The 12,836-nt window shown below is 36.2% G+C and overlaps 1 protein-coding gene across 5 annotated transcripts in view; it reads left to right on the top strand.

Moving 5' to 3' along the window:
* The window catches only part of STAG1 (STAG1 cohesin complex component), a 408,218-nt gene that overhangs the window by 310,449 nt on the left and 84,933 nt on the right, over window positions 1-12,836 (top strand). For all 5 annotated transcript variants that reach the window (XM_058295002.2, XM_058295003.1, XM_058294999.2 and 2 more), the window contains 2 exons: window positions 5,392-5,506; window positions 12,704-12,821. In XM_058295002.2, the coding sequence (XP_058150985.1) occupies window positions 5,392-5,506; window positions 12,704-12,821 (233 nt within the window). The remainder of the gene's footprint in view (window positions 1-5,391; window positions 5,507-12,703; window positions 12,822-12,836) is intronic.

Genomic DNA, 12,836 nt, shown 5'->3' with positions numbered 1-12,836 from the left:
GTTTGGGTTTAGGGAACTCTTTAATGATAATTCTTAATTCTGTTCTTGTCCAAGTTTAAATTCTACATTTTCCTGCATACCTGTCTCATTGGGGGCGTGGCTTTTTAGTGGCAACTGGTGTTTGGGAGTTTTAGCAAAGTTGGTATGAAAAGGTTTTGGAGCAAAAGCAGGGAGGAGTCAGTGGAGGTGTAGAAGTAGAAAGATCAAATGGATAGGAGGGAAGAAGAGATGGATACAGGGGGCAACTGCAGGGCAGTGATGGTGAATTTACTAGGGAAATGAGTCTAGTTTGTCGCTGCTTAAGTTTTTCTCACTGTCCATTAACGCTGTCCAAACAATCTTTCAGTGAAGAAATTCTTTATTCAAAATCTTGTTTAGAGTCCTCTACGTACCAATCAAAAAATGCTGGGAACAAATGTAGCTCAAGGGTTGAGTGCCTGCTTCCCACATGGGAGATCCTGAGTTTGGTTCCTGGTGCCTTCTAAAAACAATCAACAGGGAAGCAGACTTGGCCCAATGGGTAGGGCATCCGCCTACCACATGGGAGGTCTGCGGTTCAAACGCCGGGCCCCTTTGACCTGTGTGGAGCTGGCCCATGCACAGTGCTGATGTGCGCAAGGAGTGCCCTGCCACACAGGGGTGTCCCTCGTGTAGGGGAGCCCCATGCACAAGGAGTGTGCCCTGTAAGGAGAGCCGCCCAGTGCGAAAGAAAGTGCAGCCTGCCCAAGGATGGCACCGCACACGTGGAGAGCTGACACAAAAATGATGCAACACAAGGAAACACAGATTCCTGGTGCCGCTGATAAGGATAGAAGTGGTCACAGAAGAAGACAGCGAATGGACAGAGAGAGCAGACAACTGGGGGGGAAAGGGGAGAGAAATAAATCTTTAAAAAAAGTAAAAAGAGTAAAAACGATCAACAAGCACACATGAAAAAAACAACTCAAGGTTGCTGATGTAGTTCTGTGGTTAAGCTCCAGCTTCCCACACACAAGGTCCAGGGCTCATTCCCTGACCCCAGTACCATTTTTTAAAAATAAAATAAAATGCTGCCTGTTGGGCCTAAGAAATCCTATTCCCTCTCTTTTCAGATCTCCCCTCTCAAATAAACAATTTCTTCAAGTCATATGTTTGTTAGAGTGGCCGTTGAAGGCCCAAATTATGCCATTTAGAAAAATAGCCTAAAGAATTAGGATTGTAATGAGAGTACATATAAGAAGCAGGAGTTTATCCTGGTTGAGGAGAGGATTTAGACTTAGATGACCTTGAGAGTTGTCATCCATCAGAATGTAATATTTGTGCACCTTATGTCTTCAAGCCTTTGATGATTAACCACTTCTGTACTCAGACCTGACTGTGCTGCATCTTTTCCCTCCCCACCCATCAACAGCAGGCAAAAAAACAGAACAGTCTCTCTGGCTCGAAGTTAAGCTCTCAGGACAGAAAACTGAGATGGAAGGAGAACCTCATCCACTTTTATTCATGACCCAAAGCAACTTTTGTCCAAGTGGACACCTCTTCAGTGAATATCACAAACTCACTGGTCTGTGAGGGCATTTCAAACAACAGGTTTATTGACCTGTGCCTGTGTTTTATCCCCTGGTTCTCTTAATTAGAAATAACACTTTTAAACAGCACAACACAAAGCAGTCATACAAAAGACAGTAAAAAAGGATGAAAAGGCATGACCCTATTCTGCCAAGAATGCCACACATATGGGAACCAATAACAAAATCCAGGTACCAAACTTAGAGGAACTCAAAACAAAGAAAACAGTTCATATTCAGTGCTGATTTACCCAATCCTACAAGGATTCCCTTGTAGGTCAAATGCTGGGCTCTGTGGTCATGTATACTGTGAACTGGTTCTCTGTGGTACTTGCATGTAACTATGAAAATAAATTAACAAAGAACATCGGAATGAGAACAACAGGCAAAGGCTATTTATTCCAAGCTTGCTATTGCAAGGGAATCAGTCACCACAACTTGGATTTGGAGAGACTTAAAGGGTGGCAAGGAATGGAAGCTTTATATTGTTCAAAAGGAAGGCTTAAGGTATGCCCTGATAGAAGGCTGTTGGCATAGGGAAGCTAGAAGTGGACTAACTTAAAGTGATGCATCCTGTGTGATTGGTTAGGGTACTATATATTTGGCTTTCTATACTTTGTCTGAGGTTGGAAGCAGGGGCAAAAATTAGGAAAGTTGTCAGTTATTGATCAAGTCCTGGGTATTTTGGGCCAAATATTATAGGGATTGTGATTTAGTCTCTTGGACTGATTATTATACATCATGGTTATCTTCTTGGATGGCTTGCTGCAGATAGCAGGTTAGAGTTTCCTGATCTGGTTGCTGCAGCCTATAGGCCAGAGTTTTATTTTTGTATATGGATTGACCATCCATTTTATGTGCTCAGTCTCTCTCATCTAAAATTCTACATTTTAATATTGAAAATTTAAGCTAATTCCTAAGTACTATATGATTATATACAAAAAATGGGATTATCCAAATCACTACATTTCAGGTAGGTATCCCCCATATTTTCTGTCCACCCCCTTGCCCCCACCGAAGCCACCCATTTAAAGTAAACAAAACCTTCTCTTAAATCAATGTGCCAGCTCACCAAAATTTCATCTTCTCCTTCATCATTTTCTGCTTGGATTGGTTCGTTTTCATATCACATGAAATTATTTTATTCAGTTATTTAGTCTAAAATCTGAGCAGCCTACTCTGGCTTCTGTATTTAAACTAGAACATGTTCTATCCCCATTTTCTTATTTTTCTTTGTTACACCTGAGATAGTATAATTATATCTACTAATTATTTCTGTCCACTAACACAAAAGCCCCATGACAACAAGAATTTTTGTCTGTTCACTGCTATATCTCTATAAAGCACTGACTAGATATATCATATTCTCAATAAAGTTTTTTGAATTAAGGATAGCTCAGTGAGTGTTACAATCATGGGTATTTTTTTCACAGTTGATTTCTCAGCACCTATCCTAGATTAAAAACATAAATATGTACTTACTGTAGCAGTTTGATATGGTTATGAATTCCAAAAATAGGTATTGGATTGTGTTTCTAATCTGATCTGTACCTGGTCCTGATTGAGTTATGATTAGGTCTTTAATTGTGCCATGTCATTAGGGCATTGATAAAAGGCATGGCAAAGAACAAAGTTGTTGGAGTTTTGATGTTGCAGTTTGATGCTGAAGCTGGAGCCCCAGGTAGAGAAACAGCCATTCTCCTGATAGTCTACAGTTGACCTTGTGGAGGAAACAGAGGAGCTGAGCCCAGAGAAACCCAGAAAGCCTGAACCCTCAGACCTCAGCAGCCATCTTCTTCTAACATGTGGAAATAGACTTTGGTGAAGGAAGTAACTTATGCGTTATGGCCTGCTACCTGTAAGCTCCTACCCCAAATAAATACCCTTTATAATTGCCCAGCAGATTTCTGGTATTTTGCATCAGCACCCCTTTGGCTGACTAATACCCTTACCTTTATATATTTATATTGACCGTATAGAAATAAAGTCCTTAAGTTTTGTTGGAATAAATCTACTTAATACATCAAAAATTCTAAACCACTTCTTTTGCCAAACTTGGATATTTTATTACTAAATGCTATTTTTATAAATTTAATATTAATTTCATTTTAGTGACTACCTTTGGCTTAAAACTCTTTCTAGGTATTATGTTATAAGCAGAAAAGAATGCAGGGAGTAATTGTGATTAGAAGTGTGAATTTTTATTGATGGAACTTTTTGTTAAATTACTTAACTATGAAATCAATATTTAAGAAAATAGAATCCTAGCAGTGTGTATATTTGTCAGAAATATTTGAACATTAGTTAATATCAGTAAAAATTCCCACAAACCATACTATTAACACTATCTCTTAGTATTTGCTATAGTTTATGAGAAAATTTTCTCATTTGTGTAGTGTTAATCATAGTCTGTCATCCACCACAGGGTTCACTGTGTTATATGTTTTCTGCCTTGTGCAATCCTTCCAAGCTGTACACTTGGTGGCCCTCAAATTCATTGCGGAATTTTACTGTCATCACCTCAGTCCATTTTAGAATGTTCTCATTACTCCAAAAGGAAAAAAATCCCTCTTATATCCCCCAATTGTTGACACTTAGCATTGATATAGGGTCTTCTTTGCCATTGCTGCAAAAATATTACAATATTGCTGTTAAATTCTATAAGTTAACATTAGTTGAATTTTCCCTTGTATCATCATATTCTAAACACTTACTAATAGGTATATTTGTAGTATTAACTACAATCCTCATCCACCATCAGAATCACTACATTTTACAGTCCCTAGATTATCCTCTAGCTTTCTTTCAATTGACATTGAACTCCCTCTATTATCCCTTTGAACATGAACACATTTACCAATCAGCAGTGTTAATTATACTCATTGTCATATGTTATCGTCAACTCTATCCATTTCCAGACATTTACAATCACTTATTAAACATTTTATACCATTGAACCCAATCACATCACTGTACCACTATCCATACAGCCGTCCACTGCCCAACCATCCACTTCCAACTTAGCATACATTTTGCCCATATTGAGCATTAGCTCACCATGTTGCTGAAATGTGCCCATATTAAGTATCAGCTCGGGATGGGGCAGGAATGTAAGGGGCAGTAGGGTGTGGGGATATTGGGCCATCCATGGAACTGGAGGGGGGGCGGTGGAGGAAGGAGCAGGAAACTGGAGATTTATAAGACTGTAGTTAAAACTACAATGGTGGGAATGTTCTGGCAAATATGGCAGAGGGAGGGTAAGTGGTGCAGGGCATTGGGGATGGGGTATATGTGGGATACTGCACACTTGGGGCATGCTTCTATGGAATACAAAAGTTCATCTTGTCATAGTGTGTTATCTCAGTGGGTGGAGATCCACAAAATAAAAAAGAAAATATTAAACTCCCATCCTGGGGATTCCTGCTATGTTCACAATTAGAAGAGTAAGATTCTCTCAAGAACACAGACAGTGCCTAATAAAATAAAACAGACCAGTAAAAAAAATATCAGTAAAAATGTTTCCTTTTCATTTTATGTGAGGCTGAACTGTATGAAATTGTCGATATCCAACTTTTTTATTTCAGGTGGAGGTACTGGGGATTGAAACTGGGACCTCAAACATGGGAAGCAAGCACTCATTCACTGGGCTACACCCACTCCCTGATACCCAGCCATTTTTTGAGCCACAAAAACATGAGTTTCATATTACTGTGTTAAAATAGATAAGTAGCCTGATCTCTGGTGGTGTTTTTTTAACACTGAAATAGTTTGCATAGTGAAGGAAAAGATTGACATTCATATCCATGTAAATTTATAATGCTCTTGTTTTGTAATTAATATTCAGGCTGTTCAGCAGGCATGATCCACAAGCAGAAGAAGCATTAGCGAAGAGAAGGGGAAGGAACAGTCCAAATGGGAACCTCATTAGGATGCTGGTTCTCTTCTTTCTTGAAAGTGAGGTATGAATATTTTACATAATCCCTCATTTTATATTTTGTATTTTAGTACAAAAAATTTGAGTATTAAATTATTGTCATTTAATTCATTGTAATTGATAATTTTCAATTAGATAAAAACAAGACTCTTCATTATAAAATTGCCTTCATCAGTTGACTGTTAATGGAATCAGTTCTCTACCTTTTTTCCTGAATGTATGTGTAGGTGAGGATCAGCACCTAAGTTAGTTTAGCAGTTATTCAAATTTTACAGCATTGTAATACTTCATACATTTTTTCAATTGTTGCTTTTTGTTTTACTTGAATTTGTGTCTGAAGTTTTTTTGTTGTTTAATTCACTATAATTGACTTTTTATTTTAAGTAATGTATATACAACATAAAATCTCCCATTTTAACTATTTTAATACATTTCATTGCTAAGCCTCCAGTGATGTCCTTCCATCGCTACTGTCTACTACCAAAACTTTTCCATCACCCAAACAGAAACTCTGCACCTCATTAATCATTAACTCCCCATTCCCTCTCTTCCACCTATGTCTTTAGCTTTTGATACATTATTTAACTGATTTGTTAAAAGTTTTTAAGCTGTTAAAAACCATTAGTTCTAACTTGTTTGATAATTGGATTACTTAAGGAGAAAAAACATAAATATAAATATTTTAGTTAGTAGTTGTACAACCACCATAGCAATATTTCCATGTGCCATAGTCAGTTATCACTTAAACAATTTGTAACTAATATTCATAATATATTAGTTATCAAAAGCTGTTCTTGCCGGTAAACTTTAATTTGCCCAGTAAATTGCTCTTTGATATTAGAACTGTATTACTTACTACTGCCATGACATTGGGAGAATAGTAAACTAAACCTGAAGAGCTCCTGAATAAATGAAATATTAAACCTAAAGAACTCCAAAGTAAATGAACCCTTTGGCCTAGAAATGAGCGAGAACAGAGTTGTACAGGAAATGAAGAAAATCTAGACATACAGGATTCTCAATTTTATATGAGAAGGAAATGATTTTGGTTGTGCTAGAATGTCAAGGAAGAAAAGAAATTTGAAAAGGTGCTGACAGTTCAAGTTTGAGAGCGCTCAAAGAATCTAAAAGTTGATAATAAAATGGGAAAGAATCAAATCAGAAAGAGTAAAAAAAATTTTTTTAAAGAAAACAAGTTGGAGAGTTATACTGAATAGAGTATATAAGGGCAGTGTTTTAAATATACATACAGATCACTAGGGATCTGTTAAAATGCCAATTTTGAATTAGTAGCTCTGAGGTGGGACTGGGTTTCCCAGTTCTGTAACAGGCTCCTAGGTGTTGCCTGTGCTCCTGGTCTAAAAAGCTCACGCTTAGTTAGGATTTAAAACACTATTTTCTTGTCAAAGGTAGTGTGGACATGTTATAGAGTAAAATTTTAAAAGCTTCTGAATTTTTAAGATGAAACATTAAATACCCAGCATAATATCACACTTGAAATAGACCAATTTAGCCCCCTTAAGTTTTAGAGGGATGGGATAAAGTACTAACTGTTCACTGAAAAATTAATAATCTAAGCTACTTGAATTAATTGAATGAAAATGTTCTGGATCTCTGAAAGCTCCAAGACTTTTCTTTTTGATTTGTTGTTTTCTTTCAGAAAAGACATTTTATCTTTTATTTAAACCAATAATTTGTAATGTTTATTACTTCTCTGTTTTCAGATGTTATTGCCATATTCTTGAGTTCGCTGCTTTGCTAAAGTGTTACAAGCATTAAAATATATTTCCCAGTCCTTCTGTATGGCATTCTTGTCAGTTGCTAAGGCAACTGCAAATCATATTTAAGGGTATCTAGTTGATTGGTAGTCATTATATTGACCTTTATGGTCTCCTGTGTGTCACAAAAAACATTCTTTGTTTAATATTTCTTTTCTAATCTTGTTACACTAATCCCTACCCCCACACCACACCTAGAGCTGAGTGCTTAGTGATGCCATATTCATATATTATGATGAGATTCTGATGGTGTCCTACCATGATTTTGTTCTGCTGCAATACAAGTTAATTGATATTATTTTAGTAATAGACTCATAAAATGTCTTACTGAAAGAGACCTTAAAAATTAGAGTAGAAGGAGCCCATCTTAAAAATGAATTACGGATCAAGTAACTGGTATTAGCTGAATTGATTCTCAGTTTTCTTTGTTTTTCCTGAGATGTGAAGTAGTAACAGTTTAATAATAGAATTGTAAAATGATTTGAAAGAGCTCTTGAAGTCTCTGGAGTAGTCTTCCCATTTTATATATGAACTGTAGGTGAATAATGGAGATGAGTAAATCTGCCTAAACTGGATATTGATTTTCTTCTCTTTTTTGTACCAAAAAGTGACATTTTTAAGCCATCACAACCTTTATAGCAGTCATAGGTGTCAGCCGACTCAATGAATGCCTTAGATATTTTAAGCGCATAATAAGTAGTAGGATAATTGGTACAAGAATATCATGAGTCCAAATTCTCCCCTATATGTAGTGTGACCATATAATTTATTGTATAAACTGCAGTGTCTTTCATTGGGTGCTATTAATAATCATTCCCAAACAAACTGAGAAGCATGGTCCCTCTCCCTATAGGTATATGGAATGATGAAGCTAGTGGCGACAGTTATTTGACAGGTAATTGACAGTTGTATTATTGATATATGTTAGAAATTTCAGAATATTCATTCCTAGTGAAGGAATGATTGTCTTTTTGCTTGTTTTTTTTTTTTTAAGAGGAAAAACATTCTTCAAGTTTTGCTATTGACTAGCTCTATTTTGCAGAAGTAAAAAACCCTTTATATAAGAGTGTTTGGAGGGGAGCAGATGTAGCTCAATGGTTAAGCACCTGCTTCCCATGTATGAAGTCCCAGGTTCAATCCTCAATACTTGTTTGGAATTTTAGGCTTAACTTGAGATGATTATTTGCATTGTAAATTATTTTTCATAAAAAGAATCACTATAAGGTTCCATTACACAGTGAACTTGTAGTACATTTAACTATTTGACAGAAAGGATAGCAGAGCTAAAATATTAGGAGCAACCTTGAAGTCAGTTGAAGATGAATCAGCATTTACCCAGAAAATTGTTTAAGGCAGCAGGAAAATGGGATTCGTTTGCATTATAATCAAACTTTAAATGAAAGCCTATTAGATACAGTTTTATATATAGTTGTAACATATATTGTATATAATTTATAAGTAAGCTTTAATATAATTTTCATTAGCCATTTTGCTATACAGTGACTCTTTATCCATTAGAGTTACCTTTTTTGTTCATCTAGTTCCTGAAGAGTACAAAGAATGGCTTTACAGGTATGTGATTTTCACACTGTTTTTAAAAATCATGACCCCAGAAACTGTTTTTAGGAAATTCATTTTTATGGTGTTTTTACTCTTTTAATCCCAGGGCTTTTTTAATAGCCATTGAGAGTGCCTCAAGGACTACTTTTTCATACCTTCATCTTTCACTATCAATAGAAGGTCATTTGGTATAAAAGTGTCTGAAAGGTGATTATAACCTTTTACCTTTACTGGCCATGTTAGATTTTTTTTTTTTTCTTCCAGTCATGGATTTACCTGGTATTCTAGTAGAAATTTGAAACCAGCAAGTTTTGAGGCCATCACTGATGCCCCAAAATGCAGACACCGTATCATAAACATATCAGCCATTCCCTGACTAACCATGTTGTATTAATTGTTGATTCTAATATCAGTAAATTTGAAATGTTTATCTCAGAAAATGGACCAAACACATTATCATGCCCTTTTGGTTTATATAGTAAGTTTGAAACAACTGGTTGTTTGTATTAATGCTTTTAACTGAGCTTTCAATCTTGTAGCCAGAAAGATGAGGAAATTGTCAAAGAAGTCTACATTTTAAAAATTGGCTTCTACTCCAGGATATTTCTGGTAAAAACAGCAATAACATACCACAGCTAAATTTTAATATGCTTGGTTTTGGTTATGAGAAAGTCATCCATAAGAATGCCAAAGCTCAGACTTGGCCCAGTGGTTAGGACGTCCGTCTACCACATGGGAGGTCCACGGTTCAAACCGCCGGCCTCCTTGACCCATGTACAGCTGGCCCATGTGCAGTGCTGATGTGCGCAAGGAGTGCTGTGCCACGCAGGGGTGTCCCCCGCATAGGGGAGCCCCACGCACAAGGAGTGCACCCCGTAAGGAGAGCCGCCCAGCGTGAAAGAAAGTGCAGCCTGCCCAGGAATGGTGCCGCACACGGAGAGCTGACACAAGATGACGCAACAAAAAGAAACACAGATTCCCATGCCGCTGACAACAACAGAAGCAGACAAAGAAGATGCAGCAAATAGACACAGAGAACAGACAACCGGGGTGGGGACGGGGAGAGAAATTAAAAAAAAAAAACGAATGCCAATGCTAATTACATAAAGTCTTGAATTATGTCAATTCATCCAAATGAAAACCTGACTATGTTGAGATGAAAGAAATATTACCAGCCTACCAAAACAGTGAGGAATTTCTGGAAGCTATGAAGTAAATGGGAAAATACTAAGATTTCCATTAGTGCTGAGTAACCCTAGCCCCATGAGGCAAAAGTAGAAAATCATTCTTTTTTTTTTTTTTTTTAATGAGACACTCTGACAGAATCCTGAGTTCAGAGCAGTGGGGACTAGTGAAGGAGTTAACTATAGGTAATAATTAAGTGGCTACCCTTAGTTGAAACTATTCCTTTAGAGCTCTAGTCCAGACATTTGCAATCTGGACAGTGTATCTGAAAAGCAAGATTGTGAATGCCCCCAGATAATTTATGACCAGCAGGAGGGACAGAAAACTTTTTATTCAAAAGATAAATGTTATGCCTATGTATTAGAGGAAAAAGCCTAATTACAGGTGCCTTTTTTCCACTTCCTTGCACAACCAGGGGAACGAGGACCTTGAGATCAGAATCAAGGAAGGGATTCTAGCTACCAATATTCTTCAGTCTAGACTCTTATTAATAGAGCTGAGCCAGCCAAGGATCATTAATACTTGAAAAAATTCAGTACCATGAAAAAGAAACAGACGACCCGACATACTGATGAAAAATTTAATGACTACCCCATATATAAGAAGAGGCTATTTTGAAAGAGAAGGAGAGTTAAATTGAAAAGTAAAAGAAATTAAGGGACAGGCAGTACAGATCAGAAAACCTATGGCTAAGTAATAGGGTTGTGAAGCTTAAAGTAAATATTTAAAAATTATTTTTAAAATTTAGGAGTATTATTTCTAATTAAATGAAAAGAAATAAATGTGCTAAGTAAAACTTCAAAGGAAGGACTGACAAAATAATCAAGAAAATGTCTCAAGCAGAGCATAGAAAATAGGATGCCAGGAGTAAGTGTAGACATTAGTAATCCAAGTAAGTATAAATTGATTAAAAATGCCTTACCAAAAGACAGGTTCTCATTTGAGGGTAAAATGAAGAAATGAAAAATAGCATATCCTCTTTACAAACACACCTTAACCTAATGCAGGATGTTTACAAATAAAGGACTAAACTTAAAACTGACAAATGCTTATAAAAAAAATAGCAGAAGGGGTAGTATCATAGAAGATAAATCAGAATTTAAGACCAGAAGCCTTAATGGATAGAGAGGGGAGTAGAATATATAAACCTTAACAGGTATGTTGGGAATAGAAGATACAATTCTGCAAAAAACATCATACTCATGAACCTTTCTATACCTGTACATATACACAGTCAAGGCATGGAAGCATGTTTATTCAGCATAGGTTTTAATAGCAACAATTTTGACACAATTGTTTTTACAGTTTTCTGATTTATTTTCTGTCTTTGACACCAAGTATTGCTGTTGTGCACCTCTTGTGCCTTTCACGGTTGGAATGATGTTACTGGTGATCTAGGAATAGTCTCAGGATATATGAATTTGGAAAGTTTAAGGATATCTTGCTGCAAACCTTTGCTCGTCTTCTTTCCAAGCACTGATGTCAATTAGTGTTATCTTCTTTGACTTTGATATAAGTCATTGAGTCTTTTGTGCTTATGTGTTTGTGAATGTGATTTTCCTGAGGCATTTTAGGAGTTAAGTGTGAGTTTTGAAGTGCATCAGAAGTGTACAAATTAATATCAGATGAGGCAGAGCATTGAATAGGTTATAAAAATTCACATTGAAGTTAATAATGATAGAATTTGTAGTAAGGAGGAAAACCAATTCAATTACCAAATGTGGCGGGATATCAGAGAATACTTAGAAAAGTAACTTTTGTACTCTTTGGACCATGACTCATATTGAGAAAAACATCCCAAGTACAAGCACATATAACTGAAATAAGAGTTAACCTACAAATGAGTTACAGTCTATATATAGTTTGAAAAACACTGATTTAGTGGGTAGTTTAGGTGGATGTTATGAGCCTCAAAGAAGGAAGCACTTTCATACCAAGATAGAAAAGTTAATTAAAAGTAGCAGTTAGGAATTAGAACAGTGCCAACACTTATCAATACTCTTACCTTTTCTAAAGAACTTCATGGAATAGAATTCTTTAGGATCACTGCCAGGTAGTAAAGAGTATTGTGTAAAGTGTTTGCTGAGGTGCTTGAGTGTGTTTGTTTACTGTGGGAACATGGGTTCAAAAGAAAATTACTTAGAGAATAATGAACAACCAGAAGTGTGGTGGTGGAAGTGAATACATTGAGTCAAATGGAAATGAGAGTAGAGAGTAGGAAAGATGAAGGAGCTTAAATTAAAGACCTTGACCAAGATGGCAAAAAAGTGAAGTAAAGGAGGGATTGACTGGTACCAGTGTTTCAAATGCAATTCTGGGAGAGAGTAATCAATTCCTTAATAAACAGCAACAACAAACAGAATCATTGTTTGACAGAGACAAACAGGAATACTGAAAAGTGACTTGGATTCAGCTTCTAATTTCAGGAATTTTGCTAACTAGCTTTACCATAAATTTTTTCTCCATAAGTGATGTGGTTGAACTAGGAGATCCTTAACCTCACTACTATAAATGTGTAAAAAAGTAATTCTAAATATTGCATCTATATTATTGACAGAATACTGTATACATTCTCTCTCTCTAATGGCTCTTATAATCAGGAAAACAGCCAATTTTAAGTAAAAGAAAAATTTATTATCTTAATATTAATAATTTCTTCATGAAATATTCTTTAGTCACATTTTACTTGTTATTTTTAGTTACATGAACATGCAGCCTACTTGGTGGACAGTTTGTGGGAGAGCTCTCAAGAACTGTTGAAAGACTGGGAATGTATGACAGAGTTGCTATTAGAAGAACCTGTTCAAGGAGAAGAAGGTATAGTATTTCAAT

Source organism: Dasypus novemcinctus, chromosome 4 (assembly GCF_030445035.2).
Source record: "Dasypus novemcinctus isolate mDasNov1 chromosome 4, mDasNov1.1.hap2, whole genome shotgun sequence".
Lineage (NCBI taxonomy): Eukaryota > Metazoa > Chordata > Mammalia > Cingulata > Dasypodidae > Dasypus > Dasypus novemcinctus.
Note: the sequence above shows the minus strand (reverse complement) of the source record. Positions and strands in the feature narration are given on the sequence as shown.